This window comes from Macaca nemestrina, chromosome 6 (genome assembly GCF_043159975.1).
Source record: "Macaca nemestrina isolate mMacNem1 chromosome 6, mMacNem.hap1, whole genome shotgun sequence".
NCBI lineage: Eukaryota > Metazoa > Chordata > Mammalia > Primates > Cercopithecidae > Macaca > Macaca nemestrina.
In genome coordinates this window covers 77,531,535-77,553,848 of record NC_092130.1, presented here as the reverse complement: position 1 = coordinate 77,553,848, position 22,314 = coordinate 77,531,535, and the positions used below count along the sequence as shown (strand labels likewise).

The window sequence follows — 22,314 nt, the reverse complement described above, 5'->3', positions numbered from 1 at the left end:
GGCATCAAGAGTGTCAAGGTCACAGTCAGAATTTGACTTAAGATATCGCATTTCTGAAACTTACTCAGTTTTTCTACGAAATAAGCCCTTAAAATACCCAAGTGCATATACTTAGCAAATATCCTCATACTTTCCAAAGTGGTCAAATGGTAGTGCTCAAGAGAAAAATGCTTCTCTAGGATCTGTTTAGGGAAATTTCCTTCCTGTGAATGTCACTGAAGTGAATAACAATGAGTCATAGAAACATATAGCACAACTGCAAATTAAGAAAGGAACATGTATTTCCTTTCTAAAATGATTTGATGTAATTTCACTACTCTAATTATGAAAACTTTTAAAAAATAAAATGCAAAACAAAAACTCATATTTAGGTAAGCTATTTCTAAAAGGCTTTTTCTTAATTCTCTTTCACCATTTACTACAATGCAGTATAATATCTAACTTTAATTGATGCTGTTTCATTCCTTTGGGTAAGCCAGAGGAAAACCTATCCTCGGGAAGCTTCCATTTTGCAAAAAAATAAAGTAGGAAGTTATTAGCATATAGGGGCCCTAATAAAACTTATTAGCAATCTCATTAATGTCTAGTCCTCAGGGTATAGTCAAGGAGAAGAAATTTGATATATAATCTTCCATTGTTTCTTTCATACCCTTTCTTTACTCCAGGCAAAGCTGAGAATGAGCCTAATGGTCTGGAGGAATTAACTGTTTCCCTAAGTGCCTAATTTGCAATAAGGAATTATATTTGTTGCAAAGAAGAAAGTAATTTTTATATGAGATTATTATAAAAACAAAAATGTCAGGCTGGTCTGTTGCTTAATATTATAGCTCATATTTATTTCAGATATCTTTGACATCTGTTGTTAATTTTCAAATAAGAAGCTGAAGCCAGAAGTTAATCTATTTGAATGAGGTCACAGATCTAAATCTAAAACTTGGACTTTATTATTTCCAGTGTACATCTTCTAGTTTCTTACATTTCAATACAATTGTGCTCAAAGAGATGCTAATGTGCTTGCCCAGTTCAGATAAACTTCCCAGGAACACTGGACCCTCATTGCTTAGACGATGGAGATATTTCTATTCAGAACCCTGTTCTGATGGCCCCAGTTGTTGACACCAGCATAATCTAATACAATGGTGTTTTCTGTGGCAGTATTTTAGATTTCATCAGTTTATCTATATGCTGGAACTGTAATATGCTGATGAAGCCCATCCAGTTGACCTGAGGGTTCAAAGGTGAAATTAACAGATCAGCTCAAAAATCTGGTTGTGCCTATATGGCAGGCCTAGGAACACCTGAGGGTTTCAAAAACATACTGTTTTCTGAACCTTTAGTTTGATCAGGATTCCACTTGTTTTCCACCCTGGCATCTGCCTTTAAAACTGGGTTCTCCACTTCAGTATGGGCTGGATATCAGTGGTCACCAAGCTGCATGAAGAACACAATAGAATGATATCTGCTGACTTTGCACAGCTGAGAAAGTCCTTATCATTCCCCAGAACAAGATAGTTAAGTACTGTGTCTTATTGTATCTCTAGGACTACAAATATCTGCAAATAGCATTTTTTTAGGTTTTATCTTCATGATTTTTGGTGAAGATGTGAAAACTCTAGACAATTGTGAAAACAGCATTAGCGACAGAAACTTCCTGGACAAGTTCAGATAGACTAGACCAGAGGTTTTCAAACTGTTGTTTGAAAGGACACCCATCAAGTAGGAGGTAATAATCACAGGCTTCCCAACACACACATGCGCACGTGTGTGCGCGTGCATACACACACACACACACACACACACAAAATACAGCTTCCCCAAAAGCAGTTCTGTATTTGGCCAAAATCAAATTTAGAAACTGCTTCATGGAGACGGTATAATGTAGAATATTACAGGTCCAGGTACCCGACTGCATGGTGGCTTTGAATTCCAGCTATACAGTTTTCTATGTGGTCTCTAGGCAAGTATTAAAAAAAAAATCTGGGCTTTAGTTTTCTTGTCTATAAAATGAGGATTATAATAGTATACTCCTCACAGAGTTCAAGTGAAGGTCAAATAATATTATACATGCAAAGTGCTTTGAACAGTGTCAGCATGCAGAAAGCATTTAAAAATGTTATGATACATTAACAGTTGTGACTATTACTGCTACCATTACTGTCATGTTATGTTTGAGATTTTTTTAAAATGAAATACCAAAGTATAAATATTGATTACTTGATCTTAAGCAGCATTTATGAGACAGAGAATTTTCTTGCAGTATGCAGGAAAGCAGCAAAATTTGGCACTTTAAGCTGATAAGTTGAGAAAAAAGTGACTTGGCAGTGTTTTATCACAATGGGAGTTTGTGGCTCTTCAAACGTGTGATCACTTACATTGATCTATCTTGATGTTTGCATGTGATATATGACATACAGTGTGAAAATGCTAACCTCAATAAACTAAGATTCAGATGCACTTCTTTTTAAACTTGGTATAGTTTAGTTTCTATCATTAATAGTTTAGATAGAGATAGCATTAATAGAGTAGAAACAAAATCTTAGGTATCTTTATTCTATTTGCCCTCTGGAAACTAGACTCATTGAACATTTAAAAAGTAGAACTAGCTATTGAGTGGCAGGTTTGATTGGACTACCACATATTGCATGTGGAAGCCTGATTCAGTATGTATTATAAACCTCTGCATGTGAGAAAATACACCTGCATTTGTGTGACAATTCTGATCAGATAAGAGGATTCAGAAGGTGTTCAATTATTCTTATGATACATTTAGTGTTTTCTTCATTTCTATGAACAACTTGTACTTAATTCCAGAGTCCATTCTTATATTTCAGTCATAGTCTTACTTCTAGGTTCAAGTCTTGCAGAATTTTCAGGGTAAAATAAACCATTCAGTTGGCTGAATTTTCATCTCTGGGGGGAGGAGAATGGTTAAAAAAAACCAAAAACCCATATACATAGCACTTACTTTGAGCCAAGCTTAGCGTTTTACATGCATTGATTCATTAGAGAGGAAGAAAGTGATGAAAGGTTAAGTCACATACCCAAAATGCCGCAGCTCAAGAAACCAAGATGCAAAGCCAGGCAGACTTGCTCCCAAGTCTTGCTTCTTAATCACTCTGTTATTCTGCATCTCTCTCACACACACACATACACACAAACACCCTAGATATACAAATAGGAAGATGATTTTTTTCCAGTCATCTAATTATCTCAGGCTACAATTGTAATAACTGTAGGTATTATAGGTATATCAATAGGTCATGCTTTCTCAGTCAGTATTCAGCCAATTTTACCAAGATTAAAATCTCAGTTGCAATTAAAGCAACTTGAAAAAGGAAAAGAATTTTGCTAATGTTTTTCAGCCCCTATTTATATGGTAAATCTCTTCCTCACTTCACTCCCATTAAATGAAACATTATAATTAATTCTTGTTTCCTTTCTTACTTTGGTATAAATATTTCTACAATAGTTTTAGTTAATTATAGTTATTGCTGGCACTTCTGATGTATAACAATCCCTGGCCAAAATAAGTCTTCCTTTTCTCAAAAGATGAAAATTTACAAGTACAGAAAAAGCAAGCACCATACTTTGTTTTTGTTGAAGTCTTCTAGTGATTTTTTTCAGTCCTATTTCTTAAATGTGAAGAGCCTTTTTACACTGAAATTAATTCATAGTTCTGAGTTTGAAATTATGTTTTTTTCCTCAACTTTAGCTCTGTTAGTCTTTGTGTAACACAGATAAATGAATGCCCTTTCAAATACTTATTAATAATTTCATGTGAATACAACAGTGATCACTAATATTAATCTCTTTCTGGAAAAAGTGCAATCTATTAATCTTTTTCATGATTAATTGATGCAATTTTAAAGCTGTATTTAATTTTTTTCTAAAAGTAGTAACTTCTTTTTCTGAATATATGGCAGGATATGCAGCTGTACATTAACCTTTATTTATAATAAATGTAAGGATTCTTTATAGAATGATATATTTTATTTATCATTAAAAAGTGTTATATGTCACTGGAAAAAAATATTTTAAGATTTCAAGATTTCTTTCAACTTTTTAATCATCTTTTAGAAACAAAAACAAATTTGTATTAAAGCTACTAGGATCAATAGCTAATGTGTATTTACCTTATTTTTCTAAAAGTATTGTTTCTAGTAATATGTTCTCAACTCCAGATTTTAAAAACAAGCAATCAAGCTTGAAATAATTCTATCATTTGCCATCTGAATTTAGAGCAACTGACAGAGTTGGGAATGACTTGCCCAAGGTCATGGGTAAGAAATTTGTATTTAATTTTTAGGCTAACACTGTAAATCTGTAGCATTAACTAGTCATATATTGAATCATTTCTTAAATAATAACTAAGAGAAATCTGAACTAGAATTTTTAACTGCTCTATCATCAAAAGTGTTTAAGGTAGAACTCAAATATATTTCATCATATAATTTCTTTAATAAGGATTTAAAATTGTCCTTAATTGGGGATTAGAAACTATCCCTGAAATTGAGGCCTATAGTCTGGCTCAAGGCTGAAGTTCTTTTCCTGTCAAATGAGACAGTTGTATGGAATAATTCAGATATGGTTCTAGCATTCTCTGATTCTCATGTCATGATGAGCAGGAATTGGAATAATAATCAGTATTAATTCCACCTACATACACACTAGTCCTAAATCACTGCCTTTATTCTTGATCATGTCATCATATAGGGAATAGCCTTTAACTACCGGATAATTAAAAATATGGGGACACTGGAAGCAAAAACATTAATTAACTTAGCTAATATTCACAGAAAAAAACATGAACTCAGTTTTTCTTTAACTATCCTAGAATTTCTGGTTAATAAAGAGACTCAGATCCTGAAAGTTTTGAACACTTGGCTAAGTAATGTAAGTGTGCAAAGACAGTTTAAAATAAAACTAACAATAATTAATATAAATTTTCTAAACATTCAGTACTAAAAGAACCAGGTTGCTCATGGTGTTAGACTTCATACATTTTTTTTACACATCATTTTTACTGTTTGGAAAATTCATTGAAGGTGTATATTTTCATAAATACGTTCTAGATATTTACATTAATTTTCCTTCTTGAACATTTCCAACCTACAAGGATTCTAATATGTGACAAATGAGTGTTTTTGTAATTGGTGAAGATAGGCTCAAAACAACCTATGCGTCCATATTTTTATGCAGACTTCCAAGCACTTACCAGTTTAAGGGCATATGATAACTGAGATCATTCATAGCCAGATTAAAGTTCTTTAAACAGTATTTCCAATATTTTATGAAATTCATATTTGACCCCAAAATAATGCAATTTTTAGACGTTGCATATTTTCTGTCAGAATAGTAACTGCATCTTCATGAGCACTTAGCTCCCAGTACCTAGTTGGTAGACCACTGAATAGAAAGGTTCCAGAAGCCATTATATGTGTTTATTGTCTTTATTGATAGTAATTAGCCAATTAGCATTTTCATTGAGTACTCTCAAACTATCTTCAGCATTCTGCTATGGGTGAAAAGTTAGTACAGATAAATTATAAGGTTATAGGGGAATTTGAATGCTAGTTGATACCATAAACAAGCAGAAACTAAAACACAGACTTTAATGCATTTATCAGGCCATACAGTAAGTAGGCCAGGCCCTGTGTGACAGTTGGTGACAAAACCGTGAATAAGGGATGATCCTTGCCCTTAAAGAATTCTGTCTAGTTGTAGTGCTTCTGAGCTCTGAGAACGTGATGAAAGCAATTAACTATCTGCATTGTCATGAGCTTTGAGTTTCCTTTGGAACCCATCTAGAAGCTTCAGGAGTGGTGAATGAGTATAGAATTATGACAACTAAATGAGAAGAGAATGAAGGAAGTGCAGTCTGAGATTTAAGCAACTTTAAAATCATTTTAAAAATTTGACAGGGGAATGACTTATCCATCTGTTGATTTATCTAGTCATTTCTAAATCTAATGCCTCTACTCTGTTTCCAGAGTTCACTTTCAAATATACAGCATTAATCATGTCACCCCATATTTTAAATTTCCCATGGGCATACAACATCAGAGAGCCTAAGGACAGTTCCTCCCCACCCAGCACTGCCCCTGCCAGTGCCTGCTCACATCATTGAGAACTGGGAATCAATTCAGTCTGCCAGAGTCCAGACACATTGTCCAGGGATCTGAGGATTCACCCACCCCGTCTACCACCACTGGTGTCTGTGCACTCCTCCCAGGGGTCTAAGGATGGATCTTTCAAGCCTGCCATCACCACTGCTGCCAGCACCCACCTGCATGAGCCACATGGGGCCTGAGGACTGGTCCTTCCAGCCCATTACCACCACTGCTGGTGTACATACCAATGGGGATCTGAGGATAGGTTCAGTGCTGATACTGCCTTCACTAATGCCATGCATGCCACCCCTGGGCCCAAGGACCTAACTGCCTACCCAGCCCACCACTGCCACTGCCAGAACCTGAGTAAGCTGCCTGGACCTGCTACCACTGATATCTGCATACACTACCTAGGGGCCTAAAACCTGTCATGTTCAACTCACTGTTGCTCCCAGTGGGGCCCAAGGATCAACCCACCTTGTGTCCCTGTCCTCTGCAAAGGCTCACCTTAGATTCTACTAAAAACTGCAGCCTAAGCTGCTGAGGAACTCAGAGACACCACTGATGCTGATTATACCCAAAGAAGTCATACAGATACTACTGTGTCCACTTAGAATTAAAACCAACCACCCTATTCAACCAACACTATAGTTCATCTATAAAGAAAAACATCTTTTCTTATGAAACCCAATCAATAAAATTGTAAGAAGCAGCTGTCATACCACATAAGAGGTATCAATGTAAGGACACAAGAAACATGAGAAGGAAATATACCTCTAATGGAACACAATAATTCTCCAGTAACACACTCAACAAAAAAGAAATCTATGAGATTCCTGAAACAGAATTCAACATAATGATATTAAAGAAGCTCAGTAAAATAGAAGACAACACAGATAAACAATACAAATACTTCAGAAAAACAGTTTATGGTCTGAAAGAGAAATTTGACAAAGAGATATTATAAAAAAGAGTCAAACAGAAATCCTGGAACTGAAGAATTTAATCAAATGAAATAAAAAAATACAGTTGAGAGCTTCAACAATAGACTAGATCAAGCAGAAGGAAGGATTTCTGAATATGAAGACATCTTTTAAAATAACCCAGTAAGGCCAGGCATGGTGGCTCATGCCTGTAATCCCACAGTTTGGGAGGCTGAGGCTGGTAGATTGCTTGAGGCTAGCAGTTTGAGACTAGACTGGCCAACATGGTGAAACCCCATGTCTACTAAAAATACAAAAAAAAAAAAAAAAAAAAAAGCCAGACGGGGTGGTGTATGCCTATAATTCCAGCTACTCGGGAGACTGAGGCATAAGAATCACTTGAACCTAGGAGGAGGAGGTTGCAGTGAGCCAAGACAGCACCACTGCACTCCATCCTAGATGACAGAGTGAGACTGTCTCAAAAAAAAAAAAAAAAAAAAAAAAAAAAAAAAAAAGATGTTAAGAAAAACTATTTAAAAAATTAGCCTACATAATATGATATATAGGACACGTAAACTGACCAAATATTGTAATTTTTATTGTTCTAGAAGGTGTCGAGATGGACAAAGGTATAGAAAACCTATTTAATGAAATAAAGTAACAGTTGAAAATTTCCCATTTTGGATGAGATATAGATATCCAGATACAGGAATCCCAGTGTTCCCCAAACAGCTTCAACATAAAGGGTCTTCTCCAAGACACATTATAGTAGAATTTTCAAAAGTTAAAAACAAGATTAAATTCTAAAAACATCAAGGGTAACGCATCAAGTCACAAATAAGGAAACCCCCTTCGGACTAACAGCAACTTTCTCAGCTTAAACCTTACAGATCAGGAGACAGTGTAAATTGATATATTCGAAATGTTAAAAGCAAAAAACAATTCATCCAAGAATACTATTCCCAGCAAAGTTTTCCCAGACAAGCAAAACTTGAGGGAATTCATTAGCATTAGAACATCCCTACAAGAAATGTTTAAGGAAGTCCAGATTTTACCTCTATAAGCAAAAGAACAATAGCTACCATCACAAAAACACAAGAATGAAATTTAGTGGCAGAGCAAACACACAAATGAGAAAGGACTCAAGTGTTGCCACTGCAAAAAAACATCAAACCACAATGATAAACAATAAGAAAGGAAAAAAAAAGGCTATACAAAACAATCAGAAAACAATTAATGAAATGACAAAGATAAATCCTCACCTACCAATAATAACCTTGAATGTAAATGGATTAAATTTCTCACTTAAAATATATAGACAGCCTTACTGAATAGAAATACATAACCCAACTATTTGCTGCTCATAAAAACTCACTTCACCTGTAAAGACACATAAAGACTGAAAGTGAAGGGATGGTAAAATATATTCCATGGAAATGAAAAACAAAAACAAGCACGAGTAACTATAGTTGTATCAGGTAAAATAGACTTTAAGAATAGTAAAAAACAACAACAATAATGAAGATGATCATTATATAATGACAAAGGGATCAATTCAGCAAGAGGATACACCAATTCTAAATATATATGCATATGCATCACTGGAGCACAGAGGTATATAAAGGAAATATTATTTGACCTAAAGGGTGAGATAGACTCCAACACAGTAATGGTTGGGGACCTCAACCATTGTCAGCATCGGACAGATCATGTAGACAGAAAATAAACATTGAATTGAAACTGCGCTTTAGACCAAATTGGCCTAACAGACATTTACAGAACAGTTTATCTAACAGCTGTAGAATGCGCATTCTTTTTAACAGCACATGTAACATTCTCCAGGATAGACCATGTGTTAGGCCATAAAACAAGTCTCAACAAAATTTTAAAAATAGAAATTATATCAAGTCTCTTCTTAGACCACAAAGGAAAAAACTAGAAGTCAATAACAAGAAGAACTTTGGAAGTTGTATAAATACATGGAAAGTAAACAACATGCTATGACCAACTACTGGCTCAATGAAGAAATTAGGAAGGAAATAAAAAAAAAAAATGAAACAAATGAAAATGGAAACACAAAGTACCAAAACCTATGGAATATAGCAAAAGCAGCGCGAAGAGGGAAGTTTATAGTGGTAAATGCCAACATCAAAAAGTAGGATGTCCAACAAACAACTTAACAATGCACTTCAAAGACCTAGGAAAGCAAGAACAAACCCAAAATTAGTAAAAGGAAAGAAATAGATCAGAGCAGAACTAAATGAAATAGAGACTAAAAAAATACAAAGGTCAATGAAAAAAAAAAAAAGGTGGCGTTTTGAAAGATAAACAAAATTAGCTAGACTAACCAAGAAAAAGAGGGAAGATTCAAATAAATAAAATCAGAAATGAAAAAGATGACATAGCAACAAATACCACAGAAATATAAAAAATCATTAGAGATATAATGATTTCTGTATGCTAATACAGTTTTCAACAACTGTATGCTAATACATTAGAAAACCCAGAGGAAACGAATAAATTCCTGGATACATAAAACCCACCAAGCTTGAACTAGAAAGAAATAGAAAACCAAACACACCAATAACAGGTAATGAGATTGAATCAGTAATAAAAAAAAAAAAAAAAAAAAAAATCTCCCATCAAAGAAAAGCCCAGGACCAGATGGTACTGCTGAATTATACCAAAATTATAAAGAACTAATAGCATTTTTTTCAAACTATTCCAAAATATGGAAGAAGAGGATATTCTTCCTAATTTATTCTATGAAAGCAGCATTATCTTGATATCAAAACCAGATAAGGATACAGTGAAAAAAGAAAAGAGCAAGCCAGTATCTCTGATGAACATAAATACAAAATCCTCAACATAGTACTATCAAACCAACTTCAGAAACACATCAGAGAGATAATACATCATGAGCAAGTGAAATTTATTGCTGGGATATTAGGATGGTTCAACATCAATAAATGTGGTATAGCACATCAGCAGAATGAAGGACAAAAACCATATGATCATAACAATAGATGCATAAAAAGCATTTGCTAAAATTCTATTTTTCTTCATGACAAAAACTCTTAATAATTTATGCATAGAAGGAATATACTTCTATGTAATGAAGTCCCTATACAGCAAACCCACAGCTGACATCATACCGAATGGAGATAAGAGGAGAATCTTTTAAGAACTGGAATAAGACAAGGATGCCCACTTTGACCATTCTTATTCCACATAGTACTAGAAGTTCTAACCAGAGCAGTCAGGCAAGAAAAAGAAAGAAAAGGCACCCAAATCAGAAAAGAGGAAGTCAGGTTAGTCACTCTTTGCAGATGACATGATCTTATATAGAGAAAAACCTTAAGACTTCACCAAGAAAAGTCTTGGAACTTATAAAGTAATTCAGTAAAGTTTCAAGATACAAAATCTCAACATATGAAAATCAGTAGTATTTTTATACACCAATAATGAACTAGCTGAAAAATAAATCAAGAAAGCAGTCTTATTTACAATAGCTTAAAAAATACTGATGAATAAATTTAACCAAGGAGATGAAAGATCTCTGCAAGAAAAACTACAAAACACTGATGAAAGAAGATGACACCCCAAAAATGGAAAGATTCCTGCTCATGGACTGAAAAAAACATATTGTTAAAATGACAATACTACCTGATATGGTTTGGCTGTGTTCCCACCCAAATCTCATCTTGAATTGTAGCTCCCACAATTCCCATGTGTCATGGGAGGGACCCAGTGGGACGTAATTGAATCATGGGGTCACTTTCTCCCATACTGTCGTCTCATAGTGAATAAGTCTCAGGAGATCTGATGGTTTTATAAGGGGAAACCCCTTTTGCTTGGCTTGCATTCTTTCTTGTCTGCCACCATGTAAGACATGCCTTTCATCTTTCACCATGATTATGAGGCCTCCCCAGCCACATGGAACTGTAAGTCTATTAAACCTCTTTTTCTTTATAAATTACCCAATCTCAGGTATGTCTTTATCAGCAGTGTGAAAACATTAATACAATCTACAGATTTAATGCAGTCATTATACCAATGACATTTTTCACAAAGGAAAGGAAGTCAGTCAAAGGGATAACTGTGCCCCCATGTTTACTGCAATACTATTTACAGTAGCCAAGATATGGAATCAACCTAAGACTATATCAACAGATGAATGGATAAAGAGAAGGTGGTGTGTGTACACAATGGAATACTATTCAGCCATAAAAGAATGGAATCCTGTCATTTGCAGCAACATATATGAAACTGGAGGTCATTATGTTAAGTGAAATAAGCTAAAAATAGACAAATACTATATTCTTATTCATATGTGGAAGCTTAAAAAGTTGATCTCATGGAGGTAGAGAATAGAATGATAGTTACCAGAGCCCGGGAAAGATTCAGGGGGATGGAGACAAGTTGGTTAATGGGTACTAACATGTAGAGATGAAACAGCTTTTAGTGTTTGATAGCACAGTTGGGTAAATACAGTTAACAACAATATATTGTCTATTTCAAAATAGCTAGAAGAGAAGATATGAAATGTTTCCAACCCAAAGAAATGATAAGTGTTCAAGGTGATGTATATTCTAAATACCCTGATTTGATCATGCTTGTATCAAAATATCACATGTACCCTATAAATATGTACAATTATTTTGTACCAATAAAACCAATATTTCTAAACCTTCAGTGGCTCCCAATTGCCAGTAGCAGAAGTTTGCAGTTGTTCTCCCTTTTATGACAAGCAAGGGTGACAGATGATAGATACTGTTCATCTGAGCAGCTCCATTCACATCCACTTCTATGCCTAGGATTATTTGCAAATTCAGGCATACCAGCTGTCATTCTGCCCACCTTCTCTCCAAAAGGCATATCACAATACACATGAGTGACAATGACATTTTCATATGCTCTAAAATATTTCCAAAGCAAATTATTCCCTGACTCTGTGCTTTACTGCTGCTAATAAAGTACTTGTAATGTGCCTCAAAATTTTCAGTAGAGGTCAAGACACTACACACTATATGATCATTGTTAAATCCAGGCTCTTTATGTGGTATCAGTACATTTTCCAGTCTAAACCAGATCTCAGGGTCAGCTAATCCAGTCCCCAGCCCCCCATTCCACCCAGCATACACATGTATCCTTTCCTGATTATTTTAAAAAATCTTAAAACCCATTTTGCAATTACAAACATCCTCACTTTTATTCTTTTTGACAAAAATATTATCTGCCCACTTCTACACTAGATGAATTCCACCTTACCTTTAAGTGCAAACACAAATGTTTGTTCCCATGGGAAACCTTTTAAGTAGACCTTAATCCTACCCTATCCCAGCCCTAGCCTTGGGAAGGATTCTGGGCCCTCTCCTATATTCCTGTACTACTTCGTGTCACAAGTATTGAGTTCCTGGGTTTTTAAAACATTTCATTCTGTCATATTCCTATCCTATTATAGCCCTATTATATTTGTTTATTTACTAAGACCAAAAACCACGTTTTATTCCTTTGCATTCCCAGATTCTACCATAGTACCTTGCACAGAAAATACGCTTAGGAAATAGTTGTTGAAAATGCTTAAGCAAAAAAAAAAAAAAAAAAAAAAAAAGGGAAAGAAAGAAGATGCTTCAGCAAAGGTTGAACTAATCTGGGCATCCTACTGTTCTATGTTTTGTTAATTTTTATTAAAGAAAAAATTAAAGTACAAAGTTTAAAATATTTTGGGTGAAAATGTACTTTTTCTTTTCTGTAGTTGACAGAATTATTTTGAAGTGCTTGTTCTCATAGAAGCATCCTCTCAAGTTTTCATAGCTGATCATATAAGCTTTGAGCTTCTCTTTCTCCCCCCAGTCTTTAATGTCTGCCTGTGAGGATTTCACTGCATGTTGCCATATCCTTCAGAGAATGGCAAGGAGGAATGAGACTGAAATTGCTGCTTTTCTTCTCAGAATCTTTGTTGAAGCATTTGGGAGGGAAAGAAATGTCAATACTGATATAATAGCTTTCACAGTGATCTTCATAACTCTATATCCTCAATTAGTACAGATATATACATTGTCCCCCTTTATCCATGGGCATGTTTATAAAATGGATTAACACAAATGAGTTTGGCTGTGGTGGCTTACACCTATAATCCCCACGCTTTAGGAGGCTGAGGCAGGAGGATCACTTGAGCCCAGGAATTGGAGACCATCCTGGGCAACACAGTGAGATGCCGTCTCTGGAATAAATTGTTTTTTTCAATTAACTGGGCATAGTAGTGCACACCTATTGTCCCAGCTACTCAGGAGACCGAGGTGGGAGGATTGCTTGAGCTCAGAAGATTGAGGCTATAGTGAGCTGTGACCATGCCACTGCATTCCAGCCTGGGTGACAGAGTGAGACCCTGTCTCAAAACACCCACACATGCAAACCCAGATATTCTCTGAAGATAAATATATTCTGATCAGAAATAAGAATAATTTGGAAATCATTCATTCACAGAGTTTCTGTCATTTTTTTTCTTCTCTCATTTTAGGAAACCAAATACGGGAACAGTGAAAGAATCCTATTCTTATAGGGTCACTGAAGTTAGGAGAATGAGATTGATATCTTAGTTCTGTGTAACAAGGAATCATCAATGAATGGTTTGTTAGGGGGGCTATTTTATATTGAATATCCAGAATTTACTCAGGAGATGATAGATTAGATAGATAGATAGTTAGATAGATAGATAGATAGATAGATAGATAGATAGATAGATAGATAGATAGATAGATAGATAGACAGACAGACAGACAGACAGACAGACAGATAGATAGATGAGGGAAAGGGACAGAGGAACACAGAGTGCCAGGCTTATTGCCCATTCTTCCTATTTGCTTTGTATTAAAATGTCATGTATGTTGTTGTATTTTCTAAAAAGAGTAAAGAAAGAATCTTGTTGAGAAGAAGGCCATCTCAAATTTACCCTTTAATGACTTGAGTTAGCTGGCTTTACAGGCATCTTGTTAAAAGGAAAAGAAAACAGTCCTAATCCAAGTTCCCAGTCACTTCATTTCATCACTCAGAAAGTTACTTGGAATGTGCATGTGGTATAATTTATGTAGAGCATGGCTTGATTGTCTTTTTTTATTTCTTTGCATCTAGTGATGTTATTGCATAAGCTTCTTGTAACTATTGTGAATCCTCATGAGGCAATTCGACCTTTCCTTTTTACACTAAATATGTGGATATATCTTTTAGATTTCCACATGGAAGAGGCACTGGATTGGCCTGGAGTATACTTGTTGCCAGGCCAGGTTTCTGGGGTGGCTCTAGACCCTAAGAATAACCTGGTGATTTTCCACAGAGGTGACCATGTCTGGGATGGAAAGTAAGTAATATTTTTTCTTCAATAAGCAAATGAAAATAAAAATAGTGTACATAATTTTTTCATTAAACTAAGAATAATGGTGAGAGAACTATAAAGGTTTTTCAGAATTTGATTTTATGGCAAAATGTATTTGTCCTTTTAACATCTGACTGTAGTAAGTAGCAGAAAGGAAGTCTTGTGTGCTTTAAAACAAAGTAGTTTCACAAAATAGTTTATGGAAAGAAGACAGTAACAATCTGTGATTCTACCCACTTACCATTTTGCTCCCTCCTGTTACCTATCTATAACATTAAAGATAGTTAAGTCAGTACCTTAGTGAAAATGTTCGAGACTTCAAGGAGAGTGCTCATGATAAGGGATCAACTAAGAAAGGTTGCTGGTTGACTATAATAACACCCTTTTGTTATTTTCATGTCCTGGGTGCAGAACTATGCCAAGACCTTTGTCCTGGACAGTGTGGTTGGGGCAGTTTGGCCAGTACATGTGAAGAAATAGTAACTTGGCCTTCAGGTTCTAATATAGACCAATTTTATTACTCAAATTTGCTCTTTTCGTGAGCATCAAAGACTTAAGAATAACTCTAGGACTGTCTATTACTCCTGCTTTATCCTCTGGATTTTCCTTTCCTACCTTCTTAGAGGGATTTTTAGTAAAAACGTCAAACAGTTATTGAGTGTGTCCTCTGAGTTACCATCATTATTCAGGTTTCACAGATGTAGAAACCAAAAGAAGTTAAGTACTGTGCCCAAATTAGCAAGTGGCAAAGCCAGGCTTCAGTTGCTTCCCATCTAACTCCAGAGTTGGCCTACTTAGCCACTTTACAATACTGCTTTTAATAGAATTGTAAGCATGTTCATGATTGTATTTTTAAAAGCTTGCCCCACAATTTAGCAGGTTATTTTAATTCTTATAAGGAATGAATATCCATTTATTCATTTATTTCAATACAAATTTACATAGGGAGATAAATTTTAAAATCTTTTATCAATTAAATCTAATGTATCTTCTCTTTTTATATGTATAACTATGGGGTGTCATTTGGAAAACTGAGGATCTACATGTATAGTTCAATTGGTCTTCTCCAGTTTCAGAGATGTTGATTAAATTTATGTTAAACCTGGTTCTGTCACATATTCGTATGTCAAATTTTCTTTGTGCAGTTGAAGACGGAATTCAATCAACGTTTCAGAATAGATTGGTAGCTTTGTTACTGTTTAATTGTCCTTTCCAGTTGTCATACTTGAAAATGGAATCTGAAAAAGATCACTTCAGAGTTCAAAGTAAATAATCAAACTCAACATTCTCATTCATACATCTCTGTTACATCGTCTTAGTCATTATTGAACATCTAATGGTATTTTAACAAGTGCTTTTAAAAGCAAACTGTTACTATTCATGGTACTTATTCTTCATTTTAATGAATATTGCTACATTTTCTGCATGGATTTCTAGGCACATTTTACCAGAGGAGAAAATTACAGCATCATTTTCTCCCATTGATACTGTTTCATCTGGCAAAAGCTAAACTGGACAAAGGCCAATTTTCCATTTTAATGTGACATTCATTTCCAAGTAAACAGCAGAGACTGGAATAGTTTAATAGAAAAAGGGATCTGTGAAGTCCAGTTTAGGGTGGGAGAGGAAATAAGACTACGAAACAGGAACCACCTAAGAGCATTTTCTGTGGCTTATCTGGCTGTGCTAGCATCTAGGTAACCAGGATCCTATGGAAATAGATTCTGGTTTCACTGGCAAAGCCCCGGAGTATTTGCCCTGATAAATGACATCTATAAAGGGGTGCAGTTGAACATGCAAGATGTCTTCAGAGAAAACCGCTGATTTTACTCACTAAATCTCTGTTTCTTCTTTCTTCTTCATCTTTGTCTTTCAGATGTAAAACTATTTTTTCTCTCTCTTTCCTTCTCCCTTCCTGGTATTGCCTGTTGCCCCTAGCAGATTTTGCAATCCATGGTTGTAAGGAAATTCTTTTCTGGCCCTCAGCTCTCTGAGTAGACTTAGAAGTAGATTACTCTGTTAGCTATTTTTTAGGAAAATACATTTGGATTTGTTCAAAGAACAAATTAAATTCAGGTTCTGTTCTTTGAATGTTAATGCATGGCCATCATTCCTAAGTCACATTCTATAAATTGGATGAAGTACATAGTTTTGGGTTTTTTTGGCCTTCATTAAAAATCCAAGGATTATACAAAGAAAAAGTACCTTCCTGTGGAATTTATAATGTACAGGTGAGGGACAATACAAATTAAAAATTAGTTGGAAACTGCATTCTTCTTGTTACCACTGTTTGATAGTGACAAATCCTATATTAATTTTCGTTGAAATATTTCCCATTCTGATATTTCTGAGGTTCACAAAATTGTAGGTTCTATAAGACCAGGGCATATTCTAAATCAAATTGAAGCACATTATATCCCATAGTTCATAAGATGTGATCATTCTTTAAATATCAGACAGTACTTGGAGTTAATAATAATTCCTAATTAGTACTCAGTACCCAAAGCTCCTTTGATATCATTGTGTCAGCTGTCTTCATCAGTACTATTATTCTTCATTCCCACCTGGTTACCCTGATCAGCCCTTATTCTTTGACTTAACCACACTAAATATACATGGCAACCAAAATTATAATGATGATAAACCTCTGACCTCCTGAAAGATTATAGTCACTCCCTTTCTCAATTTGATTTCCATTTTTCTCCCTTACTTCAATATTGCTACTTTAACAAGCTTCTCTTCTAGCTGAAATAAGAAATGCCTATTGCCAGCAGGGTATAATGAAACTTTAAAGAGTCTCTTGTCTGCCCTGGTGTTAGGGCAGCATGGCAGCTAGAGCTCTTTAAAGTTTAAATGCTTCCCAGCAGGAGCTGGGTAGCTTTTGCCTCAGTAATAGCTGTTCCTGAGTTTCTGTCTTAAAATCACTACCGCACTCAAAGTGCTTCTTGGCCTTTCTTTCATGTATCTGAGCTATGGTTGGGGTGTACTATGCAGAACTCACATCGTATACCCACTTAACTTAACTATGGATCTTGCCCCTAACTTATAGATGTTAGAAGTTGTATTTCTTATTTCGTTTATCATTTGTTCACATGGAGTTGGAAGGGATCTTGGAAGTAGTATAACTTCAGATTCTTTCTGTTACAAATAAGAGAGAAAACTCAATATAAACTAACTTAGGAAAAGAGAAAATTAGTTCGCATAAGTGAAAACTTCAAGGAATATAGTAGCCCAATTACATCATCAGTATCTATTTTACAGCTCATTTTTTCTGTAGGGTGGCTCCATTTCCAGTCCCTGATTCATTCTGTTGCTCCTCTCCATTTGCAGGTTCGATTCACATTATCATCCTAATGTCACAGAAGAGATAGTCTATATGCCTGATAAGTCAACATAAACTCACTAAAATTAGTCTTTGTGGCATTCCTTGGTCTGACCTAGATCGTGTCTCATTGCACATTAAACCAATTATTTTGGGCACAGGAATAAAATTGAGTCTGTGGCTTAGCCTGAGTCTTTTGTTCTACCCACGAAACGTGGGAGTAGAGTCAACATTATCTGAAGCAGTGGGCTGAGAGTGGAGCTCAAAATGTTGGGTCAAGTAAAAAAGGTGAGGTTTCGTTATCACAAAATGGAACAATAAATGCTGTACACCCAAAACAGCAAGTGTCCATCAGGGAGCTTATCTCCAGCCTCCCACCTAATGTACACATCTGTTCTACAGCAACTTCAACCATCATCCAGTGCTTGAGTTTTTTCAGTGCCAAGAAATTCCCTAGATATGAGACAGGCTTTCCAATTATGGGACCCATCTAGATGTTATAAAGTTCTTCATTATTTTACCTAAATCTGAGTCCCATAACTTCACCTTATAGTAATGCAGGATCAATTTTTTACCATTTATCCATGTCAATTATTTGCATATTTGAAGAAAGCCTTATCTTTTGCAAACTGAATATTCTCCAAGCTCTCAACTAATATTCATGCTGACATGATTTATTTCATCTGAAGGAATTTTGGTTTCTCTCCCCTTTAAAGTGTTTTACCTAGAAGTGGTCACAATACCTCATGTATTATTTGATCAGTGTTACAATTAGTTCCCTTGATGTGTATTTTACATGTCTGTTAGTAGAAGAGAATTATATTCACTTTTTTTTTAGCAGTTATATCACTGTGTCGCCTTATGTAGAATTTGTAATCTCAAAGATCTCCAAATATATGTCAAAAATTGTGCTGATATTTTTACTGGAAGTTTATGCTTATGCAGTGTTTTAAAAATATTGAATTCAGGGCTTTATCCCAATTATGTTCTACTTTATTACATTTAGCATTGTTTCAATTTACAGATATTATTTTAATCTTAATTAGCCAGAGGATTTGTGTTAGGTCTCCCAGCTTTGTATTAGGTCTCATTGATAAGCATGCCTTTTATATCTTCATAGATGCTGTTTGTAAAATTTGAATAGCTGAATGATTGGTTTTGCAAGTTTTGTTTGTAGAGAACTCATAGTCTTCTAGGAATCTTCTTCCCTCCTCCCCCCAGATAGCTCACAAACCATCTCTTTATCAATACTTTATGTGATTTTGCCAAGATATATTGTTTTAGAAATCTGTCTGCTTCCTAACTTGTAGAAAAATCAGTTCAAGATTTGCTTCGCTAGTTTTCTGGAGCCTCAGTTAACATATCTGCCTGGGTTATGCTTCAACATCTGCAATTTCTTTCCTAACTTAGGGTTTAACTGGCCCTGGAGAACAGAACTCAAAACTGTCTGTTACCTTAGTACCTTCATGTCTGAGGGAAAACTGTAAGGAGTTCTACAAAAAAGAATGTTTCCGTGTTCTATCGTTCTCATATCTCCATTTCACTTTACTGGAGCCTTTTTCTTCCAGTTTTATGCTATTTTCTCTAGTTCTTCTTGGTTATGTGACTATTCTTCCATCTCTTGTACAATACACATTGAATTTTATAACTGGTGGGAGATTTACCAATTCAGTCAAGTCAATCCTAGTAAGAGAAAATCACATTTTTTTGAAGATAGGAGACATGGATTTGAGTCTTGGTTACCATTTTCTGTGTTTGAGACTTGCATCAAGACGTTTGAACTCCTTGATTCTCAGTTGCTTGCCTAAAAAGTGAGGGCTTTAATAACTACCTCATAGTGTTAAGTAACAAAATGCACCTCGTTAAGTCACTTGTCCCCAGTGACCTTATTGACTGAATAGAATCCAGAGTCTGGATGTATGATACCGCGTTCTTTTTTCTTTTCATATCTATTCATGGTATCTATAGTTCTAGGCCCAAAATGGCACTAAATAGTCATACTGATTTTTTTTTTTTTGTCTGCCCATCTCTTTTCCTGCCTCACAGGGACTTTTTACAATGTGTCTATTTTCAGAAGTAAGTGTTTTTAATATAATATTAAGTTATATTCCATAGAGTCTCTCTGGCCTTTGTATATCTTTGCTTTTCAAACACTGAGGTTACATTTTCACTTATATTCTTGTGTGAAAACCTACAGTTATTTCTCTAGCTTCTTAATTTAGATAATTGCATTATATTTCATATCTTCCTTCAGTTGCTATTATTTATTTTGAATTCCCTTAATTTTTATTGATGGCATAGAAGTTTATTTTCTCCTTACTCTAGCTCTTTTATGTGTGTGAATATAGCAAAGCATTTCTTTCCAGCCTTATCTAAATTGTTTGATTAGCTGCTAATGTGAAAAATCATTAATGGAGAATTCAAACTGCTAAAATAAAGAACTGATGAATTCCAGCCCATAGGTCACAGTTCAGTCTTTTCAACTGAGTGCTTTTCCAGAGAAGCAAAGAAAAATCAAAAGTGCTCCAGGCACTGTGTGAAATGTTCAGGGTATTATTATATACTGTAAAAAGTTAAATGTGCTTGAAATAAAGACCTCTGCAGCAAATAATGTGGAGTAGCTGCTTTAGAACACTAAATAAGCAGTTTGCTATAGCAACGGTGTATCCAGCTCTATAATCTGACAGCCATTTGTGAACTGTTCAAGGGTTACCTTTCTTTGAATTACAAGAGTTTATAAACTACTTACTTAGCAAATTTAACATACGTGTTTGGAGGGGGACTGTGATTTTCTCATTTGAGAAAAGATGTCAATTTATTTTATTATTTGCCCTGTGTAACCATCAGGGACCAGCTGTTAGTTCTGTGAAGCTCCAGCCATCCCAAGTGAAAGGATTAGGACTGGTCAACCAATCATCTGAGTAAATGAATGTCCCTTGATGCTGCCAGTTTAAACATATAGACGTCTGTTAAAAGACATCACAGTGATTTTAAATGAAGTGATCAGGCCTATTATGTAGTGATTAATTCCTTTAAAGCTACATTCTACCTAAGAATTCTGGGTTTTTCTTATTTGTTATTTACATTACAGAAGTAAATTACTGCATTTAAATGAGCTATATATAAGCAGAGTGTTTTATCTTTGGATTTTGTTTTGTTATGTTTTGTTTGCTTTGTGTTTTTTTTACTTGTTTTTGAGGGGTGGTAGTTAAATGAACAGATTCTCTAATCAGTAAATTCTAGAATTTGCGTTATCACTGATATTCTTAACAGTGGAAGTATAGTAATAATATGAATAATCATCATACAGCTATGGAAAACTAGCTAGTCTTAAGCAAACATAAAATGCCCTTTATACATATAGATGACATGAGTATAATTTGTGATAGCAAACGAAACCTAAAAAGACCCAGATAATTAGTTGTTACATTGTAATATGATACTGGGAAAGGTATCTTGATATGTTGCAAGACGATTTTTTTTAAGGATCCAACTTTTAATTATAAATATCTGAACTTTGGGAGGTGAAGTTGGGAGAATTGCTTGAGCCCAGAAGTTCAAGATCAGCCTGCTCAATATAGGGCGAGCCCCCATCTCTACAAAAAATAAAAATAAATTAGCTGGGCATGGTGGTGTGCACCTGTGGTCCCAGCTACTCAGGAGGCTGAGATGGGAGAATCACATGAGTCTGGGAGGTTGAGGCTCCCATAAGCCATGATCATGCCACTGCATTCCAACGTGGGTGATAGAGTGAGACCCTGTCTCAGAAAAAAAAAAAAAAAAAAAAAAAAATTACTCTGATTTACTTGCTCTGTCTTATTTTTTTTGTTCCTTATTTTTCTTCCCATTCCTTCATTTGCTATTTTGCTTCCCATTCCTTCATTTGCTATGTCAGAATTTTCTATTACAACACCAAAAAAGTGGATAATGAAATAAAATTAGATGATCCTCAAATTAGTTAATTTTACTATTTGCTGCCATCACTGGAAACTTGAAATTTCTATATGATGAATATAAATGCCCATACACAAACAGTGTTTGTGGCAGCACGATATCAATTACTTGATACCTTTTTTTCTACATTTGTGTGCAGTGCAGAACAATGCCATTGATAGAGGATGTTTTTCACTTACCTACTCATCAGCTGCAACATTTTCATTTGACCTGACTGGCACAAGGACTGTGGGTCTGTTACTTATATTTCTTCCTTAACGCAGCTTGTTTTCTTGGAAGCCAAGCCCAGCATTTCAGGTCTGTGACTCTGATCTTACATGGCTGTCAGTGAGTAATTTAACCTATAGTTTACACTTTGAAATATTTGAGTGGTCTAGAGAAATAATCAGAAGCTATAAGAAATGCTCTAAGTTGCAGAAGTTCAGTGTATGCTCCTGGAGAAGGAGGGAAACCTTTTTACTTTCTCCTCATCAATAAATTGTAGGAGTGCTATTTCCTAAAATAATATGACCAGAGATTTAGGAATGATGATGAATATTTAAATGAATGAGAAGACAGATCAAAGGGGCAGTTATCTTACAGAAATACTGCATCCCATTCTTGGAGAAACTATGGGGGCAAGTAAATATA

The 22,314-nt window shown here is 35.1% G+C and overlaps 1 protein-coding gene across 23 annotated transcripts in view; it reads left to right on the top strand.

The window, feature by feature from the left end:
* LOC105471068 (peptidylglycine alpha-amidating monooxygenase) overlaps nt 1-22,314 on the top strand; it is a 279,410-nt gene that overhangs the window by 226,463 nt on the left and 30,633 nt on the right. For all 23 annotated transcript variants that reach the window (XM_071098668.1, XM_071098666.1, XM_071098664.1 and 20 more), the window contains one exon: nt 14,264-14,393. In XM_071098668.1, the coding sequence (XP_070954769.1) occupies nt 14,264-14,393 (130 nt within the window). The remainder of the gene's footprint in view (nt 1-14,263; nt 14,394-22,314) is intronic.